This window comes from Gymnoscopelus braueri (assembly GCF_963280865.1).
Source record: "Gymnoscopelus braueri genome assembly, chromosome: 2".
In the NCBI taxonomy this organism is placed as follows: domain Eukaryota; kingdom Metazoa; phylum Chordata; class Actinopteri; order Myctophiformes; family Myctophidae; genus Gymnoscopelus; species Gymnoscopelus braueri.
The window spans coordinates 12,205,641-12,227,163 of NC_137604.1; the positions used below are offsets into that span (position 1 = coordinate 12,205,641).

General features: G+C 42.4%; 1 protein-coding gene across 1 annotated transcript in view; it reads right to left on the reverse strand.

Moving 5' to 3' along the window:
- dchs2 (dachsous cadherin-related 2) overlaps positions 1-21,523 on the reverse strand; it is a gene marked incomplete at both ends in the record, with an annotated part of 90,272 nt that overhangs the window by 21,656 nt on the left and 47,093 nt on the right. The window contains 8 exons of the mRNA XM_080440635.1: positions 1,007-1,120; positions 4,153-4,288; positions 6,165-6,413; positions 7,199-7,280; positions 7,737-7,934; positions 9,917-10,115; positions 11,436-11,645; positions 12,498-12,632. Coding sequence (XP_080296761.1) covers positions 1,007-1,120; positions 4,153-4,288; positions 6,165-6,413; positions 7,199-7,280; positions 7,737-7,934; positions 9,917-10,115; positions 11,436-11,645; positions 12,498-12,632 — 1,323 coding nt within the window. The remainder of the gene's footprint in view (positions 1-1,006; positions 1,121-4,152; positions 4,289-6,164; positions 6,414-7,198; positions 7,281-7,736; positions 7,935-9,916; positions 10,116-11,435; positions 11,646-12,497; positions 12,633-21,523) is intronic.

A 21,523-nucleotide genomic window follows, 5' to 3' on the forward strand; every position in this document is an offset into this window, starting at 1 on the left:
AAAGCCCATATATATGTTTGGGTTTTTTACTTCTTGAAAACATCAACATTTTTCAAACACTTTCAAGATTTTTCTAAAATGTTCAAAAATAGCAGATGTACAAGCTTGCAGCGCGGTACGAAGTGACGCGCTGTGAGCTTGTATATCTGCTATTTTTGAATAGCCAACGTATAAATGGATAAAGTGGTTTTAAATTATGGTGTTTTTTCAATTATTGTGACGCTGTATTAACGCATTTTGCTGGAGACCCCCTGAAACCCCCCCCAAGGACCCCTGGGGGTCGCCGGACCACCAAATTGGAACCAATGCCGTAAGGGTCCAATTGTACACTCTCAAGAGTTCCAGACCCGTAATGTGTCCATTTGGGACCCCTGGTGGTCCCCGGAACCCGACGTTGAGAACCCGAGTGGTCTAATCTCTCTAACCGCCAATGAAGAAATAAAGTTGGCGTTTGGTGAGGAGGGGGGGGCTGGAGGAATTGGAAAGCCGGGGTTATTAGTTTGGCCGGAGTTGTGGAAAGTATGGGATGGATGGATGGGTGAACGGGTGGTGGTCCGGGCTCTGGGGGCTTCCTGGCAAAAGCCGAGAACGCAGGCTTGGAGCTGCTGGCCTGGCTGCACACCATTAATAGAAGAATGCTGCTCGCTTATTAGGCCAACTAATAGAACTGTACAGACAGGAAGAGATTTCCTTAGACTGTTTTTAGACCTGACCGGTTTTTAGAATGATAACTCAGTTAACTTAGATTTCTTTGGCTATTTTCGAAAAATCGTAAAAAATTGTGAAAATCTTTGAAAATATATTTTTGAAATTGAACATTTTTAACTCAAATCTTTGCTTTTGGGGGTCCCGATTACAAAATATTTTTTGATGGGGGTCCGCGGCCAAATACATATACATTTTGGGATGTAGGAGTATATAGGCTGTCTGGCTGTCACAGAGCAGAGAGAACCCCCAACCCATTGCATTCGTGTTCATTTGAATCCTTTGAAAAGGTCTCTCTCACCTGTGAGTGGGTTGATGGCGAAGAGAGCGTTCTCGTTGCCACCGAAGATGCTGTATGTCACCGTCTGTCCCCCGGGGGTCTCGTCTGAGGCTGACACTTTAGTGATCAATGTGCCTTCACGGAATAAAGAACAATACCAAAAATATTTATACTCTATGTAAAAGCATTTTCAAAAGTAATCAAGTATGAATTGGGAAACAGTTTACAGTTACTCCTTAATCTGTGAATGAATTCATAGTATTGTACCGTAAACGTATGTTTCAAAAAGGAAAATCTGCTGTACACGTAATGTCCTTACAAGGATTTAACAGTAAAAGATAACACAGTACAATACAAAGTCATTGTAAAAAATTTAAAAAAGCTTATTTTACATTTTTTACTTTACATTTTTGCAAACCTCAACGTGCTACAGGGTTTAAAAAGATGGGAGACATTTGCCAATGCATTGCTCAAGCACCCCAAAATTTCATGTCAGCGCCACTAAAGAACAAATGAATAATCAAAAATAAACAAACAAACAATAGGAATTAGAGGAATGATAACCAGTGACTAAAATTAACGCTGCACAGTATTTGACTTTAAGGGAAAAATGTGTGCAGATAATATAAGAACTCCTGCTCAAATCGGTGTTGTTGCCCATGTATGGCATCAGTTTGTGTTGTGTGTGACATCAGACCAGAGCTCTGGTCAGCCTATTATACAGTGTTGTAGATATTTTAGAGAGTGTGACAAAGAGATCCGAGAGCAAGACAGAGAGAGGCACAGAGGAGATGGAGACATAGACAAGACAGTGACAGAGAAAATAAAAGAAGAGAGAGAAGAGAGAGAGAGAGAGAGATAGAGAGAGAGAGAAATGTTGTGTTGGTTGGTGGCCCTGAAAAGAGAACGGCTGCATCTGAATAGCACCATGTATCGTGCTGTTGGGCCAGTAGGGGGAGAGGTGTACTACTTTGGAGGGTTCCCTTACGGGACGATAAGCGGTCAGATTGATGTGGGCGTCTTCCACACAGTGTCTTTACACTGGAGGAAATTGCCCCCAGTGGCAACTGGAAGACGGGGAAGTCTTCCCCTTGATGTTCCCTCTATGCGCTACGGCCACACAGCAGTGCTGATAGAAGATGCCATCTACATCTGGGGGGGGATGGTGGATTCTAAAATGATAGAGGACTGGGACAACATTCTTTATGCATTTGATGTCGACACCCACAGATGGTTCAAGCCCAGGATTGCCGGGACAGTTCCAACGTCAAGGTGTAACCACTCAGCTTGTGTCTTTGGGAGCGTCATGTATATCTATGGAGGAGGCAGTGACCTGTTTGAAACCACTAATGAAATGTACAAGTTGGACACCGCCACAATGGTCTGGTCTTTAATTGACACCAGCACCAGCTTCACAATGTCACTCTGCCGCCAGCATCGGGACAAGGATGTTTGTATTTGGGGGTTACAACAACAACATCAGTGTGTTTGACACAGAGACCAACTGCTGGCTGAGCACGGCTTCTGCTGGAAATTGTCTTCCGGAAGGATGCATGGCTTATCCTGCCTTTGTCTACAATGAAGAGCTGTACATATTTGGCTTTCATGATCTGTGGAAATTCAGTCCAAAGACCTTCTCCTGGAAGATGGTTGAGGCCACGGGAAAAGCCCGAATTGGAGTAGTTGTATCATGTGCTGCTGTATAGTAGGAGATCGCTTCATGCTCTTCGGATACAATACCTTACAGATCTTATACTTAAGTCCGAGTCTAAAGACGTTATGCAAGCTAGCCGTTATTCAGTACAGTCTGGAGCATTCGGGACTCCCACATAACATTAGGTGGGAGCTGGCAGCCATGACAAAAAAAAAGTGGGAGTTGCAACGTCACGTACCACATACTGTAGGCTTTGATGCCTGACAGTTAAGAGAGCACATCTCACCGGTTCTTGTCTCTCTCCATTGGCTCCCAGTGAAGCGTACAGTGACATTTAAGAGTATTTCGTTCGGGGCTCTCCCCAGGCTGGCAGAGGGAGAGTAGCGCCCAGGATTACACCTTAGGCAATTGGCACTCACAAAAATCATGGGATAAAAATGAAAAAAATGGGAAAAAAAGGGAAGGAAAACGAAAAACCGCTGGCAGTGGCTGATTTATTTATTTATTTACTCTGGCAGTGAATGAGTTAAGACCCACCTTTTCACTGTAGAGGACTCCTAGGTTCACTTGTTGGTTTGTGTTGTTTTGTGGGTTGTGTTCTATTCCCTCCTGTTGTGACTGACTGACAGTGTGACTGAGTTCTTGTTGTCCTAGTCTAGTCTTCTTTGTCTTGTCCTATGTGTTTCTCTCCTTTTCTCCGGACTGCGCCCCGGGCCAGTGTATTAACTGGACTCGCGATCGAACCTATGACCTATGTCACAAACTGTTCAACCATTCAACCCCCTACAACGACCGCGGCCGGGCAAAGGGGGGGGTATCAAGAGCAGCACCACCAGGTTCATGAACAGCTTCCAACCGGCTGCCGTCAGGCCGTGCTGTCAGGCTAGTCTCAGACCTTTGCTCTTCCTTGGACCTACCTGTGGATTATACCAGGGACAAGTGACTTGGACCTTTTCTTTGCTCTTCCTCATGGACCTAGTTTGCGGAGTATACCAGTGTCAGTTTACCTTACAGTATGTGGATTATGCGGTCGACACATGCTGACATTTTGCACCTTAATCCCATGTACAACGCACTGACTTTTGTCTCTTTTTTTGTGTTTTCTAGCACCTTAACTAACGTCCATAGTATATCATGCACAGTTAAGTATACCTCTGCTGCTATGCTCACGCACCTTTATATCTTATCTCAGGTACTGTGTAAATTTGTAGATAATCTGTTTGTTTTATTTGATTGACCCCCCCCCTTCCCCCTTCTTTTTTTCTATGGAAATAGCAATACGATAGAACTATGCACAAAAACTAATTTCACCCACTTTTTTACTTCCGTAAACCTGTGATATGACAATAAAGCTGATTCTGATTCTATGCCAGGGTGTCACGTTTGTGATTACTGAGCCCGGCGGTGGATTTGCTGCGTGTCACTCCCGACTCTCCCCGTTACCTGTCTCTCTACACTGTCCTATCAAAGATTTAAATTTATATTAAAAAAAATATACTATTATGTATCATACCAGGCCTGCTGTTCTCGGTGACGGTGGCATTGTAGACATCACTGGTGAAGCGCAGTCCCTCCATCTCTCCCTTCAGATGGACCAGGACCAGGCAGGTGGAGGACAGAGCTGGACGTCCCAGGTCCATCACCACAACCTCAACAATCAACAGGCAAGAAGGGCTTTATTTGTCTGTCATGTGGAAACCATGTGGAAACCATGTCCACGAACCATGCCCAAAACCGTAACTTTTCAGGATATGGGGGGAAAAAATAACCTGCGTTCCAATGGATCCAATGTGTGGATCATAAATGTGCAGATATGATATCTTAACCTACAGATGTGACATTTGAGAATTTCAAAGAGCCTGCCATTCGCAATTCATGGGCAAACTAGAAAAAGTGCTCCTTGGAGCACAGGTCTCCGCTAGGTCAGGTATGTTACTGTGGGCCAGCAATGTTGGGAATTGGAATTGGAATGTGAAAAATCGGACGGACGGATCGGACGGACGGATGGACGGACAGGGTGAAAAACATACTCTCGCCAGGCCGAAACAATCAGTGGGAAACCCTTTTCCTGGAGAAAGTGACATTTGCTAGATTTGAAATGGTGTCATTTCAAACAAAGGCTAATCGGGTGCGAATTGGGGGGAAAACTGTGACTTTTCAGCAAACTTTCAGGGAAATATCAGGGAAAAGTGAAGCGTTCGGCTGTCTCATCTGTGTAGCAGCAGTGCCAAAAAGTGCACAAGCAGAGGCATAAAATATCCTGTATCTTTCTAGCTTTTTCTAGCAGTGTCAAGTCAAAATGTGCGAACAGAAGGCACGCATCAGTGTTATTATAGTTAACTTAAACTAATGAAATAACGAAAACTAGGATTTTTTTAACAACTAGAACATTTACATTACTGAAAAGAATATATAAAATTGGCTTTACAAAAAAAAAGGGTTTACAAAACTGTCCAAAGCTAACTAAAATCATAGAGAAAAGTTTTCTATTCTTTTTTCTTACATAAGGGCGTGCTCCCACCGCACTTTTATTTTACCTATGGGGCGGAATCTGCCAATGCTTTGTCAATGCAAATGCGTGGATTCATGGTCTTACGCAAGAATCCACGCATTTGCATTGACAAAGCATTGGCAGATTCCGCCCCAGAGGTAAAATAAAAGTGCGGTGGGAGCGTGCCCTAAGGGCGCGCTCCCACCAAGAGTTGGCTGGCCGCTGTTAAACGCAGGTTGTGCGCGGCCACAGTTTTTTGCAGCCAGCAGATTCTAAAAAACGCGCCTGTCACTCACTTTCAGGACCCTCCCCGTAGCCCCATAGAGTTAAAAATAGCCCGCACTGCCTGCTGCCTTGAGCACCATGTTGCTTATGCAGATAAACGCAAGGTCTGCGCGACTAGCGTGAATCAACGCATTTGCATTGACAATGCATTGGCAGATTCTGCAAACAGCGGCCAGCCAACTCTTGGTGGGAGCGCGCCCTAAGAATAGTATTGAAACAACTGAAATTGAAAAAAAAAAGTAAAAAAACAAATGAAAAATGCAAAACTATAATAACCTTATGCATATCGTCTCTCGGGTGGAAACCGTCCAAAACATACTTTGTATGTCCATACTTTGTATGTCCATACTTTGTATGTCCAAAACATACTTTGTATGTCCATACTTTGTATGTCCAAAACATACTTTGTATGTCCAAAACATACTTTGTATGTCCAAAACATACTTTGTATGTCCATACTTTGTATGTCCAAAACATACTTTGTATGTCCATACTTTGTATGTCCAAAACATACTTTTCAGGATTCAAATGAAAAAATGGCAAATGTAGCAAATCGACAAGCTCAAAACTTGCCACTTCGCGCCACGTTTTGAGCTTGCAGATCTGCTACTTTTGATGCTTTTGTGTGATGCTGTATGCGTAGTATGATCAAGTAGGGCGATAATTTACGAAAAAACACAAAAAGTTAAAATATAGAGATAAGAGGTTTCTGCCCGACAGCAACCATACACATAAGAAAAAAGAGTCACCTGTAGTTTCTTCCCAGACAACGTGTCTTCTCTCAGGGCTCTCCTCAGCATCACCTCCCCTGTCTCGGCGTCCACGCCGAACACGGCGTCCTCCTCGGACAGGCTGAACCGCACCGTTCCGTTCTCGCCCCGGTCCGCGTCCACGGCCGTCACCGTGGCGATGACCCGGTCGGGCGGGGTCACGGCGGAGACCCAGACGTTGACGGGGTTCTGTCCGCACGCCGGCGTGTTGTCGTTCACGTCTTCCACCTGCAGTGGTTGAACAGCAACCGTGCACATTTACTTGAGTATTGTGCTGTAAGTAAAACGTTTTAGTACAGCATATATGCTTTACTTGAGTATTTTATTAAAAAAAAAAAATTGTTGTTTTGAAGCATATGACTTTTCACTCACATATGACTTTTCACACTATTGTACTTTTGACTCTATATTACATTTCAAGGAAGGGACCACGGGACCCAAACATACAAATACATTATGAATTAACCACTTAAAGCAGCACTATGTGACCTTTTTTTAATGAATAAAATATAATTGTGTCCAATATGTATGGTAGAGTACATTTATACAATATAACTTAATTGGTGTGTTTGTATTTTGTCTCCCTGCTCTTCTATTGAGACATTTAGATCGTGTCAAAGGTCAAGTCTCACCTAGACACAGGATCTGACACAAATTTTGACCTGATGGTCAAGATTCAATTTATCCCCTGAGCAAGCAAGTCTATTAGCTCAATGGTAAAAATGTCAGCACTTGTGCAGGAAACCGGGTTCAAATCAGGGGTAGAAGAGGAAAGATACACAGTGCAGCTTTAATTTTCACTCTTTTTGAACATCATATTTTAAAATGTTATTTCAATGTTGGAAATACTTTTGAATACGTACGTGTTTTTAAAAAACATTTACTCCAGTATTTCAACTCACATACAAATTTGACTGATCAACTTTCACGTAGTAGTTGAGTAATATTTGACCAGGAGTATCTGTACTTTGACTCGAGTACTGGAGTTGAGTACATTGCCCACCAGTGTTTACCTGTACGGTCAGCAAGGTGAAGGAGCTCCGCGGCCCCACCGTACATCCGTCTGTGGCCACCACCCTCAGCGTGTACTGAGACCTCAGGGATTCAAGCAAAAACAAATCTCACAATCACACATCTCAAGTCCCAATCTGCACAGTGTGAAAGGAACCCCACCGCACTATTGCTCTGTTTGCTAAATAATTACAACAATATTTAAAATGATTATGTTTAGGCATTATCACTCTGGCAACACTTCGTCATAAGGTGCACATTCATATACGCAATTAACGCTTAATTAATGCTTAACTCATACATTAATTAATCATAAAATAATCATGATTTAATAATAAATTCATGTTAATTAATGGCTAAGTCACTATGACTTAACCAACATTAATACATCATTAATTAAGGGCCACACGTGGTGTGTGTAGATCTGCTTTCTTCGGTGGCTTCTATGCCCAGGATGAGTGCTCATAGGCGGGCATTTTCTTTTATGGTTAAGAAAGGAGATACTAGTCTGTGGCGACTGAGAACTTTAAATGAATCCACCTGCTCTCCCTGTCCAGAGGTCGGGTGGTGCGGACGGCTCCTGACGAGGCGTCTACGGAGAAGACCCCCAGGCTGCCGTCCTCAGACAGGGAGTATGTCACCTCCCCGTTGGGACCCTCGTCAGGGTCCAGGGCGCTGAGACGCATGACCTCCGTCCCAGCCGGGAGACCCTCGCTGACAGACACCCGGTAGCTCTGTCTGGAAGAAGGACATGGGTTATAATAGTTAAAGGGATATTTCACTTTCAAAAAAACTTTTGGTCATTTTATCATGTACTCAGGCCTTTGTGAGCCCCCCAGACAGTTATTAAGTTGCTTGATTCAGTATTTAGATATTTGATATTCATTTTATCAGACACGCCCCCTTCCTATACAAACCCATTGTAACTTCAAACTACATTTTAACCATGTTAGATTCATCGAAAACACCCGTCCTTGGTTCTGGTGACTCACCCTGCCCTCCTAATGCGTGAGGGGGCCGTGGTTTTCCGATAATTTCTTTCATTTTTTTTTTTTTTTTTTTTTATTGCATTAATTTCTTTTCATTTTCCTAAAAAAATATTTAAAATAAATGAAAAAAGTAATTGAAAAAACACGGCCCCCTCGCGTATTAGGGGGGCGGTATGAGTCACCAGAACCAAGGACGTGTGTTTTTGATGAATCTAACATGGTTAAAATGGAGTTTGAAGTTACAATGGGTTTGTATAGGAAGGGGGCGTGTCTGATAAAATGAATATCAAATATCTAAATACTGAATCGAGCAACTTAAAAACTGTCTGGGGGGCTCACAAAGGCCTGAGTAGACGATAAAATGACAAAAAGTTTTTTTGAAAGTGAAATATCCCTTTAACTAAGACTTAACCAAAATATTTACTAAAACGGAAATAAATTAAAAGAAACTGAACTATAACTAACAAAAAATCTAATCATATATAAATCATTGTCAATTTATTACATACATAAACCTATTATTTGATTGTATATGAAATCTGTCTTTCAATTGTTTAACTGTGCCAGTTTTGACTGACCTTTGTAACTCTCGTCCCGACAAATAACCCATATCATGATGAACTAAAACTAACACTAAAACCCATAAAACCTCAATTAAACTAAGCCTTTTTTTTATTTTTTATCCCACGATCTTGTAACCCTAGTTTTTACACCCAGTGCCAATTGTCTATGTAATCCTGGGCACTACCTTCCCTCTGCCAACCTAGGGAGGCCAGGGCCGAGCTCATGCCTCCTTCAATGCATGAGAGCCAACTGACCTTCTTGTCACCTGACAGGGGAGAGTTTCCCTGGTTGGACGTAGCGCATGGAAGGAACACGTTATTCCAACCAGTTCCCTTCCCCTCCATCAGGCGCCCCGGCTGGCCAGGGGGAGGCAGTATAGTGACCAGGACTACTGCATGTTTTTGTGAGGGTATACCTACCCTAGGAGACACGGGGAGAACATGCAAACTCCACACAGAAAGGCCCTTTCGCCAACCCCACCTAGGGTATGGGCACTGATGACGCGGAGGAGAGAACACGCCCCCAGCGCCCACAGCGTCCCCTGCGGGAATCGAACCCAGGACCTTCTAGCTGTGAGGCGACAGCACTACCGACTGTGCCACCGTGCCCTAAACTAAGCCTTTTCACAGAATAAAAAAAACTAAACTAAACTAGCAACCCTGCTTTTAACCCATTAAGACCTGGAACTGTGTCATTTTTAGATATGAGCTAAAAAAGCATTATTTTACACTTTGGGCTATTCAAAAATAGCAGATATACAAGCTCATAGCGCGGCACCGAGTGCCGCGCTACGAGCTTGTAGATCTGCTATTTTTGAAAAATCGTGAAAATGTGTGCAAATCTTTGAATGTATATATTTTTAAAGCGAACATTTTTAACTCAAAACGTTGCTTCTGGGGGGTTCGTGGAACAAAATATTTTGATGGGGGTCCGTGGCCAAATACATATCATTTTGGGGGTCCTTGATATGAAAAAGTTTGAGCACCACTGATATAGAAACATATGTTTTTCAGAAAACTGTTGAGCTTTAGGAGACATGTAGAATCGGCTTCAGGTCTCAATGGGTTAAAATGTATTAAAACTAACTGAAATTGATGAACATAAAAATACGGGAAAATAATCGAATAAAATCCAAATGAATGATGAATTCAAAAGGATGATAATAACCTTGAGAAGGAGGGGGTGTTGTCGTTCAGGTCCAGGAGGCTCAGGTGTAGCTGGGTGGAGGAGGTGAGGGGGACGGGACCACCGTCCTCAGCCTGGATGCTGAGGGTGTAGCTGGAGCGCTCCTCTCGGTCCAGGAGCTGGGTGGTGCTGATGGTGCCGCTGTGAGCGTCGACGGTGAAGCGACCGCCGTAGTCTTCACCTGGAGATACAGTAGAGAAGAAGGTCAGGGCAGTTTGGTTCGGCTTAGAGCTGGGACTGATATATCAAACAGACCCATACAACGGCCATTATTGGAATTTTTCAGCTGCAATTATGCAGCTGATGCATCACAACTTTCAACCCGTTTCCCTGGTTTGGCTTTGGACCTGTCATTAACACATTGACCGCCGGGCCCGTAGTTCTACGGGCCGTTAAATCCAACGGTTAAGCGCCGATCCCGTAGCCTACGGGCTGTGGTGCTTTTTCCTTTTTTTCGAATTTTTTTTTTTTTTCAATTTTCTAGGGGGACCATTTTCAGTGTAACACCACCCGATGTCGACCGGAAGTGCGATCCCGTTTTTTGTTTCCCGTCTGTCTCCATTCTAAGTCGTACACAAAAACCCCTGTAAAAGCCCCTGTAAACATGTAGTTTTTCATCCTCGCATTTCCCATGTTAACATTAACGGTCAGAACTCAAACATGGCGGCTCCGTTTGACACGTGGTTTGGACTGGTACACGCAGGGAGATGTCGCCAATGTAAACAGACCGTGTACAGCTCAATCTTAAGGATTTTAACAAGATCTATGGCGACGTGAAAAAAACAAAAAACAACAATAAAACGTTGGCACTGGTGAGTACATTATGAGATTAACCTCTGGCGGTCAATGTGTTATAGGCAAAAGGTTTGGAAACTTTTGAATAATTTATCATTTTTTTTAACACAAATCTTCTATTCTAGGGGTCCCTGGCACAAAACATTTACAGGAGAGGGTCCACGGCCAAATATATTGTCACTGTGGGGCAAAAACCAGCTAAAAAACTGCTACTTTTATTACATTTTTTATATAAATCAATGCTATTGAACACCCTTTATGTCTGTGTGTGGGTTTTTACAAATATTGAACCAATGAAAAGTATTAAGAAGCGCTTCTGACTAAACCTCCTAACTCCATTGGATCCTCAAAACTGTCGGTCAAACCACCTAACTCCGACTTTGAAGATTTTTTCCATCAATGATTTAGAAAATAAACCCGTCTCCACATTAATGGTCAAAAACCTCCTAACCCCACTTGAGCTGGATTTGCGTAAAGTGATGACAATATAAGGACACATTCAAGTATCTGACAATGTATAAAGTCACCATACTAACTTTGACGAGGCAGTAAGTATTGTTTTGCTCTGAAAACATTATAATTTTTTTCCTGAAAAGTAAATATTTTGGACATAGCTGGTTTCTGCCAGACAGCAGAGATAAATCAATTTGGGGGTCCTTGACATGAAAAAGTTAGAGAACCACTGAAGTATGGTGTGGTATCTCACCCAGGATGGAGTATCGTATGGTGGCATTGTCTCCGTGGTCAGGATCAGAGGCCTGGACAGTGTGGATGAGGCCAGGAGGAAGGTTCTCTGGCAGGCTGAGGTGGAAGGAGCTCTGCGCGAAGGCAGGAGGGTTGTCGTTGTCATCCAGAACGCCACACACCACCGTGGCCATACAGGACAGAGACCTCACACCACCGTCACGAGCCTGGACTACACACATACACATGCGCACAAACGCACGCACAGTTAGTAGTTTAGACCTGGAATATTTAATGAGTTTGACTGGAGAGAGAGAGAGAGAGAGAGACAGAGAGAGAGAGAGAGAGAGAGAGAGAGAGAGAGAGAGAGAGAGCGAGACCTACCATACACCATTGAGTGTATATTTTATAGAGAGCTGCAGTCAAAACAGTCCCAGTGTTGCTTATAGAACGTTGTACATCATTAACATCAATATGGACTCAAACAGCATCTCTCTCTTCTATTGTATATTGTTGCTGTCGGGCAGAAACCTCAATTTTGACGCTTTAGCATTTTTTCCCCATTAAATCAGTGCTATTGAACACCCTTTACGTCTGTGTGCTGATTAAAACAAATATTGAACCAATGAAAAGTATTAAAAAGCTCTTCTGACAAAACCAGCTAACTCCATTGGATCCTCAAACATTCTGCTAAACCAGCTAACTCCTCCAAAGGGGGTGGAGTTAGCTGGTTTTGCTGACTCTAGGGCTTCACCCCCTTTTGACTTCCAACCTCATTGTGAGCTTGGAGGTCCATTCAGCTGTTCTTATCAATCCACCATCAACTCCACTTTTTGTTGAACATTTTGGAGTTAGCTGGAGATATCCTGTTTCAATTGATATTATCATCAGATGATGTGTGTGTTGGTTCTGCTACATTCTACGTGGATTAAACGGAGCACTTCATCTATGTTTAAGCTTTATCTTCATATAATTGGTTCATCATAAGATGGCACTATTTCTGTCTATACTCGCTCCACGTATGGTGGGCCGTGGGCTGTGTGTGCGCGACTGCGCGTGCGTTGCGAGTGTGTGTGTGTTCTACCTCTGAGAGTGAACCGTTGGGTCACTTCTCTGTCCAGGTGTGAGGCAGTGGTGATCAGGCCGCTGTGAGAGTCCATGGTGAACAGCTCGTACCCGGGACCAGGCAGCAGGCTGTACGTCACCTCACCGTTCTCTGCTGCACGGCGGAGGGACACGAGGACCATCATACAGTAGATTAGTGGTTCTCAACTTTTTTTGGTTTAACCCTTTAGGCCGATTCTAAAAAATGTCTTCTAAATCCTAACATTTTTTTTTACGTTGATATATCAGTGGTTCTCAAAACCTTTTCATGTCAAGGACCCCCAAAATGTTATGTATTTTTGCCACAGACCCTCATCTCAACATATTGTGTTCCAGGGACCACCCCAGTAGCAAAGATTTGAGATACAAATGAATGTTTGCTTAAAAAAAATATATACTAAATATATATTGTTTTTTCAAAAATTATATATTTTTGAATAGCCAAAGAAATCTAAAAATGACACAGACGTGTTCCCGGTCTTAACACATTGAATGCCAATCGCGTAGATCTACGCGAACCTATTTAAAGCCGCAGCGTGCCAGTCGCGTAGATCTACGCGAACCGCCGATTCCCATTGAAAGTGCCCCAGGTGCACTTTCCGAATTTTTTTGATCCATTTCCGTTTCCGGTTTCCGGTCGGAAACAGAATTATTCGGGTTCCGGTTGTTTCGATCGTATCCGCTTCCTGTCTGGGATCCTGTTTAAAACTCGATTTTCTCGGTTGTTGTTTTTCTCCTCGCTGATCACTGTTTAACGTTGATCGGCTGTATCTACAAGATGGCGGCTCGCATTTGGAAACTGTTTTCGCTGGCCGTTTCTCACGGATCCGCTGTGTGTTTAGAACCAAATGAACGCGCACTTTTAACTTATTTAGCGAGGTCTGTGGCGACATGAAAAAAACAAAAAAACAACAATAAAACGCTGGCACTGGTGAGTACATTATGAGATTAAACTCTGGCATGGAATGTGTTAATGGGTTAAAAAAAGTTTATTGTTAAAGAGGTGGTGCCATGGTTTTGCACTTTTTCTGTTTTTCATGTGTCTATGAGGTTGATAGAACTTCATTAAGCCCCCTGGTGGTGTTTTTATGGTGTTTTATGTCTTCTCTGACTATTTTGAGTTTCTACCTGGAGGCTGAAACCTTGAGGGTCAAACGTGCCAATAGAAAAACAGCGCTTTAGTGACATAGTAAAAACATACCCTCCCCCTCATTATCATAACACAACAGGTGTGGGCATGAGGAGGAGGAGGGACTAGGACAGGTGGGTGGTGCTAAGGTGGTGGAGGAGGTGCTAAGGTGAGAACCAGGTATACTTAATGAACTGGAGGCGTGTCCACATAAAAACATAATTTTAACACTTTCTGTACACTTTTTTGAAAAAAGTCTTCCTACTAGTATAACCATAATACCTGATGATTATGTTTTAGGGGGGGGGGGGGAATCACTGAAAATCACGGCACCCCGTCTTTAAAAGGTTTAAGCTCCATATTGTTGTTGTTTGTTCAGTAACAGGGGTCTCCCTGTCTTCTTCCCGAATATAGAGCTATTGCGTTGCTATCGGTCAGAAACCTCCTATGTCCATATTCTAACTGTTTATGTTTTTTTGTAAATTAACGCCCTACTTGATCATACTACAGCGTCACACAAAAGCATCAAAAGTATCAGATATGCAAGCTCGAAACGTGGCACGAAGCGACGTGTTTTGAGCTTGTAGATTTTTGAATTTGAATCCAGTTTTGGACACACTTATTTTAACAAAATAATATCACTTACAGTACCTTTTACCTGTGACATAACACATACAATATCGTGTGTTGTAGCAACAGTGCAGGCTCCCTATGTCTGCTAGCTTTATAAGGCACTGAATGGTTTGAGGGCCGAACTACATTTCTGATGTGCTACATCATGAACCATCCACAGCTCTCAGGTGGACTGGGACCGGTCTGCTTTCTGTCCCCATGAATCACAACTAAACATGGAGAAGCAGCGTTCAGTTTTAACCCGTTACAACTGGGAAAGCATCTGTGTCATTTAAGATTTTAGTGATTTTTTTCTGAAAACTCTTCGGATTTAGAACAGTGGTTGGAACAGTGGTTCCAAAAATAGCAGATATACAAGATCACAGCGAGTCACGTCATGCCGCGCTGCGAGCTTGTACGTCTGAATTTTTTTTATTTTGATTGTTTTTTTAACATAAATTTTCTCTTCTGGGGGTCCCTGGCACAAGACCTTTTCAGATGAGGGTCCGCGGCCAAACATATATCATTTTGAGGGTCCTTGGCACAAAAAAGTTTTAGAACTAGCCTACTGGTTTAGAAGGCATTCGTAGAATGGGCCTCAGGTCAATGGGTTAATGCACCACATACTGTACCTGGAACAAACTCCCAGAAAACTGCAGGTCTGCTACAACTCTTTAGTTCTTTTAGATCACTCGCTAAATACCTTTCTGTTTGCAGCCGCCTTTTGCTATTTTCTTTTAACCATTTCTTCTGTACTGAAATGTTTGATTTCTTATTTTTAATCATATTCAAATGTCCTATGTTTCATATTTTGTGTAGAGCACTTAAAATTGCAGTGCAATTCTTGTACTTTGAGCTGTCCCAACAATGTGGATAACAATAAAGTAAGAATCAAATAAAATAGAATGGAAAGGTCAAATAGTAGTAATAAAAAAGGAATATGAAAAAATATAGCTAAAATAGCCAGTAAACATTCTAAAGTGCAGTAAAATATTGGAAAAATAGCAGTAAATATCAGACATGTCATTACGAAATGTGAATGGAATGTGTGTCTGTGTCTGTGCACTGTAAACCTGTTCTAGTCTATATCACTTAACCACTTCAATCCTATGTTCTTGGTTGACCCGGGGTCAGCTCTTTTTTAATGCTCTACACCAGTGGTTCTCAACCTGTGGGTCGGGACCACCAGGTGGGTCCCCACGTGATTTTGAGGGGGTCCCCAGATGACAGTAAAGTGACAATGTAAGGGCCTTTTTAATACCCAAAAAAGAAAAGAAAATAATAAAATGGATGAAAAAATCTTGCTTGTAGATCGGCTATTTAGAAAATATTTATCAGTCAAACTAATGTGTAATGCCTCAACTCCTACAATTCCAAGTGCTTGTCAGGGTGAGGGGTCCCCAGTTCAAGTATGATTATTTTTGGGGGGTCCCCAGTTCAAATATGATTATTTTGGGGGGGGGGGGGGGGGGGGGGGGTCAACAGTTCAAATATGATTATTTTGGGGGGGTCCCCAGTTCAAATATGATTATTTTGGGGGGGTCAAAAGTTCAAATATGAATATTTTTCGGGGGTCCCCAGTTCAAATATGATTATTTTGGGGGATCCCCAGTTCAAATATGATTATTTTGGGGGGTCCCCAGTTCAAATATGATTATTTTGGGGGGTCCCCAGTTCAAATATGATTATTTTGGGGGGGGGTCCCCAGTTCAAATATGATTATTTTGGGGGGGTCCCCAGTTCGAATATGATTATTTTGGGGGGGTCCCCAGTTCAAATATGATTATTTTGGGGGGTCGTGGCCTGTAAAGGTTGAGAACCACTGCTCTACACCACGTCTCTTCACCAAAAATAGCCGAGCTTGTAGATCTGCTATTTTCGCAGAATGTTCACCCCAGAATATAGAGACACTATGGGTTCATCTGGCATAGCTGAATGGTGGAGACGTTGCCTGGGAGACAGGTCACAGGCTTTTGTCCAGGTGTCCATAGACTAGACACTTAAAAGGGATAGTTCGCCCAAAAAATTACTTATTTTCTATCGATTACTCACCCCATGTTTTTGTCACATTCCTAAGCTAATAATTTGATGACGAGCAGTGGTTCCGGTAGGAGACACAAAAGAGACTCTTTGTGTCTCCATGGGGTGAGTAATCGATAGAAAAAAATGTCATTTTGGGGGTGAACTATATCCCTTTAACCCCTAACTGCTCTTGATGAATTGAATACAGAGGATTACAATGAAAACAAGCCTTTTTGTGTTATCCTTTTAGCATCATTGTATAACTGAACCTCAGTACCTTTTGCAAACAGTTAATAAGGTAAGGTAATCAATCAACCCCCCCCCCCCCCCCACACACACACACATCTCTCGCTCTCTGCTGTTTCACTCTACTGTGCTGTCGAAATAAAGAATACAAAAAAACCTTACAAGCACTCATTAAAAAACGACTTTGAAGAACATGAGGAAACGTTATGAAATATGGTACGAGTGGAGAATGTAAAAGACAAACTGCAGTGGTGGAAGGAGTACTTTGTTTTTGTCTTAAGTAAAAGTAGCATTACCATACAATAAAAAATACTCTTCTACAAGTTAAAGTCCTGTCTTGAAAATTGGACTTGAGTAAAAGTACAAAAGTATTCACGGCAAATTATACACCAAAGTAAACTTGTAGCTAAAGCTGTCAAATGTAGTAGAATAAAAAGTATTAAAGTATAAAAAAAGTTAAGTAAAACTACCTCAAAAGTGTACCTACGTCCAGTACTTGAGTAGGCCTACATGTACTTAGTTACTTTCCACCACTGGTCTAAATAAAGAATAAAAAAAAAAAGAAAACGTAAAAGCACTCGTTAAAAAACAACTTTGAAGAACATAAGGAAACATTATGAAATACGGTACGAGCGCAGAATGAAAAAGAAAACCACATATAATACTTCAGACTTGTTTCATTTTATGAAATCATAGCACAGATCCGCCCATGGTCCCTAGCTGGTGCTGAATAGGATATTGTTCAATAAATGGCAGGTATGCACATAAAAACAATCCATTTCATATTAACAAGCCTTTTACATGTCTGAGGCATGTGAACCACACAGTGCTGGAAGAAGTATTCAGATTTCTTTCTTTTTTAAGTATCACCACCACAATGTACTGTAGAAATACTCGGCTACAAGTAAAAGTCCTGTATTCAAATATCAACTTGAATAAATGTACACAAGTGTTGGCATCAAAATATAAAGTGCTCATGAATAGAAGCTTTATTTTTTTTATCTTTCAAAAATAGCAGATCTGCAAGCTCACAATGCATTGCGATGCGAAGTATTGCGAGCTTGTAGATACTGCTATTTCCGAATAGGCAAAGTATAAAATACCGTAATTGGTTAATGTATGTTTTGTAATAATGATCTAAATCTCCAAAGTAACTTTCAATAACGTTTTCAAATAATTGTAGTGTAGTAAAAAGTACAACATTTGCCTCTAAAATGTAGTGGCGTAGAAGTATAAAGTATTGAAAAATGGACATGTTCAAGTAAAGAAAAAGTATCTCAAAATTGCACTTAAGTAAAGTACTTGAGTAAATGTACTTAGTTACTTTCCACCGCTGGAACGACTCCACCTCCCAGCACCTCCCCAAATAAAGAAAACATACCGAGCCCTTTCCATCAAAGCCAAAATGGAACTCTGGGTTTTCGCGGGGCAAATAATAAATGATGACGTTAAATTAATTTGACGTCGCTCCTTTTAATCTGGGCTTTAAAACACATTAATAAAAATTCCACTCCCAGGTCCACCGTTTAGCACCTCATTAGATCAGTCTATGTTTATGGCCCCGTCCGTTTGGGAGAGACCCTTATCTGATGGCTAGATTGAGAACAGGACCCCGCGAATAAATCATTACAGATAGAATCTGTCGCCCTGGAAAATAAATGGACGGGAGCAGAAATAAAGCTTTGGCTAACCTTTCCTTGAGCCCCGTGGCGGGGCGTTTATTTCACCAGGCCCCAGGCCTTTTTGAAGTCTGTATCGTAGCCTGACGGGTAGAAAACTCGTATCTCTACATTTCAACTTTTTATGTATTTTTTTTTCATAAACGAATGCCCTACTTTGTCGCACAATAATGTCACGCAAAAATAGCAACAAAAAAAAAGACCTCTACGGCATATCGTTGTTGTCGGGCAGAAACCTCTTATCTCCATGTTCTAACTTTAGTTTTTTCGTAAATTAATGCCCTATTCATCATACAGCACTACAGCGTCAGTGGTGGAAAAAGTACTCAAATGTTTTACTTAAGTAAAAGTACTAATACTGCAATGTAGAAGTACTCCATTAAAAGTAAAAGTCCGGAATCCCAAATGTACTTGAGTAAAAGTACAAAAGTATTGGTATCAAAATGTACTTAAAGTACCAAAAGTAAAAGTACTAAAATGTTTGAAAATAGCAGATCTACAAGCTCACAACGCGTCGCGATGCGACGCGTTGTGAGCTTGTAGATCGGCTATTTTCAAATATAAACTAGGGCTAAAGTGGTTAATGTATGTTTTATAGTATCGTAATTTATACCTGAAAAGTAACTAGTAACTAAAGTTTTCAAATAATTGTAGTGGAGTAAAAGTACAATATTTGCCTCTGAGATGTAGTGGAGTAGAAGTAAAAGTATTGAAAACTGAAAATACTCCAGTAAAGTAAAGATTCCTCAAATTTGTACTTAAGTACAGTACTTGAGTACATGTACTTAGTTACTTTACACCACTGAGCATCACACAAAAGTATCAGAAGTAGCAGATCTACAAGCTCGAAACGCGTCTCGAAGCGACGTGTTTTGAGCTTGCGGATTTGCTATTTATTTCTGAATTTGAATCATGAAAAGTAAGTTTTGGACATATGTGGTTTCCACCCGACAGAGACGAAATAAGCTTTGTGAGCTTGTAGAAAAAAAAGTATGAAACTGAAAGAATTTAATTGTGCATTTATATATAGAGCCTTTATCCAAAGCGCTTTACAAAATCATGTGCATTACATTCACCCATTCACACACTGAGGAACAGTTAGGGGGTTCAGTGTTTTGCTCAAGGACACCTCAACACTAACACGGGGGGGATGGGGGGCAAGGATCGAACCGGGAACCTTCATTTCCCCAAGTCGTTACTCTACCTCATGAGCCCACTGATGACTGCTGACCCCCACAGTCCCACAGAAAAAGGTATTAAAGGAGTAGTTCACCCCAAAAATTACTTATTTTCGATCAATTACACACCTCATGAAGCTTTGAATTCATGGAGTTTTGTTTTGTTTTTGTCGCATTCCTGAGCCAATCAAATCCGCTGTCAAATGATTGGCTCAGGAATGCAACAAAAACAAAAAAATATCCATGAATTCAAGGCTTCATGGGGTGTGTAATTGATTTTTTTTTTTTTGGGGTGAACTACTCCTTTAACAAGAGCTTGTAACTAAAATAATAACTACAATGGATCCATTGGAACAGAACACAGGTTCTTTTTTTCCATTTCCTCTAAAGTAACGGTTATATACCTGACAGTGACGATGTCCGGAGCTGTAGCCTCCAGCCTGACCCGACACACAAGTGAACCTCACTGCAGAGAGAAGACTGACGCTCGCACTCAAGGCCTCTGTATGCCGTTTCCGCCTGCCTTTCTGCACGCGTGCACGTGGCCCGCCTGCCTGCGTGTGTGCGCGTGCACGGTCTGTGTGCGTGCATGTGGCCCGTCTGCGTAAGTTTAGGATTGGAGTGGGGGTGAAGGGGTGTGTGAGTGTGAGTGTGAGTGTGTGAGTGTGTGTGTGTGTGTGTGTGTGTGTGAGTGTGTGTGTGTGTGTGTGTGTGTGTGTGTGTGTGTGTGTGTGTGTGTGTGTGTGTGTGTGTGTGGGGATGTGGGTGGGGGGGAGGTTCAGGTCTGGCTGCTCTCTCTGCCCTTGTCATAACACAACCTCCCTACATCCATATCCCACTGACACACCGGTGTGTGTGTGTGTGTGTGTATGTGACACACGCACACACACGCACACACACGCACGCACACACACACACACACACACACACACACACACACACACACACACACACACACACACACAAACACACACACACACACACACACACACACACACACACGAACGAACACACAATCAACCTGCAGCTGTTACAGGACCGTGTGCATGTGTTTTACATCAGGAGAATGTTCACAGGACCTCCGCGGTAATTGTCGGGGGGTGGGGGGCGCGCACAAAAAAAAAAGCCCGAACCCCCCACTTCCCTCCTGGTTGGGGGGGGGGGGGGGAGTGGGGGGGTCATACTGGCTCTGCTGAGGGGCTGCAGCGGACACTGAACAGGAGTGCAGTGTTCATGAAGCAGACGGTGGGGAGATGTGACTGCAGGATAAGAGAACCTATAGGTCAGGAACTGAAGGAACAGCTTGTGAAGGGAAGCAGGAGTGAGTGGATCATAATGGCATGTAGAATCTACCCGACAACCTGAAGGTCACGTTTAGATGTCAGTCTCTGTCGGGGTGGAAACCTCATATGTACAAAACTGTTACTTTTCAGGATTCAAATGCAAAAACGGCATAAGTAGCAGATCTACAAGCTCGACACGCGTGTCGAGCTTGTGGATCTGCTACTTTTGATGCTTTTGTGTAGTAGGGCGTTTACTATGAATTTGTTTACTATAAATATGGAGATAAGAGATTTTTACCTGAGGTTTTATAATGTTATAAAAGACACAGAGATATAATTATCTCTGTGTCCTAAATACAAAAACCACAGCAGACGCAGACAGACACACACACACACACACACACACACACACACACACACACACACACACACACCTTCACATAAATCCTAACACCAACGCTATGAAAAATCCAAAAACATTTCCTGATATTGGCCATATTTGGGGACAATTATGTCCCCAAATATGGCCTAGGCCAGGAACACAAAACACCCACACACACACACACACACAAACACACACACGCGGCGCTCGCGCGCAAATGCAAATCACGAACCCACCGAGTGCCGTGGAGCAGACTGTTCCAGACATCTTCATTCCAAACTATAAACCACATTAAACTTATAAACTTTTATGCACAGCTCTCTACGCCAGGAGCCCTGCAGGCACATTCCACAACCTAACCCAGAGAAGAAAAAATTATGTTCTTTAGATGCGGAGATATTACGCACGTCACCCGACCGACTCCAGGTGGGACACCGGGACACAGAACAATGGGTCATCTTTTCACCAGCGTCGG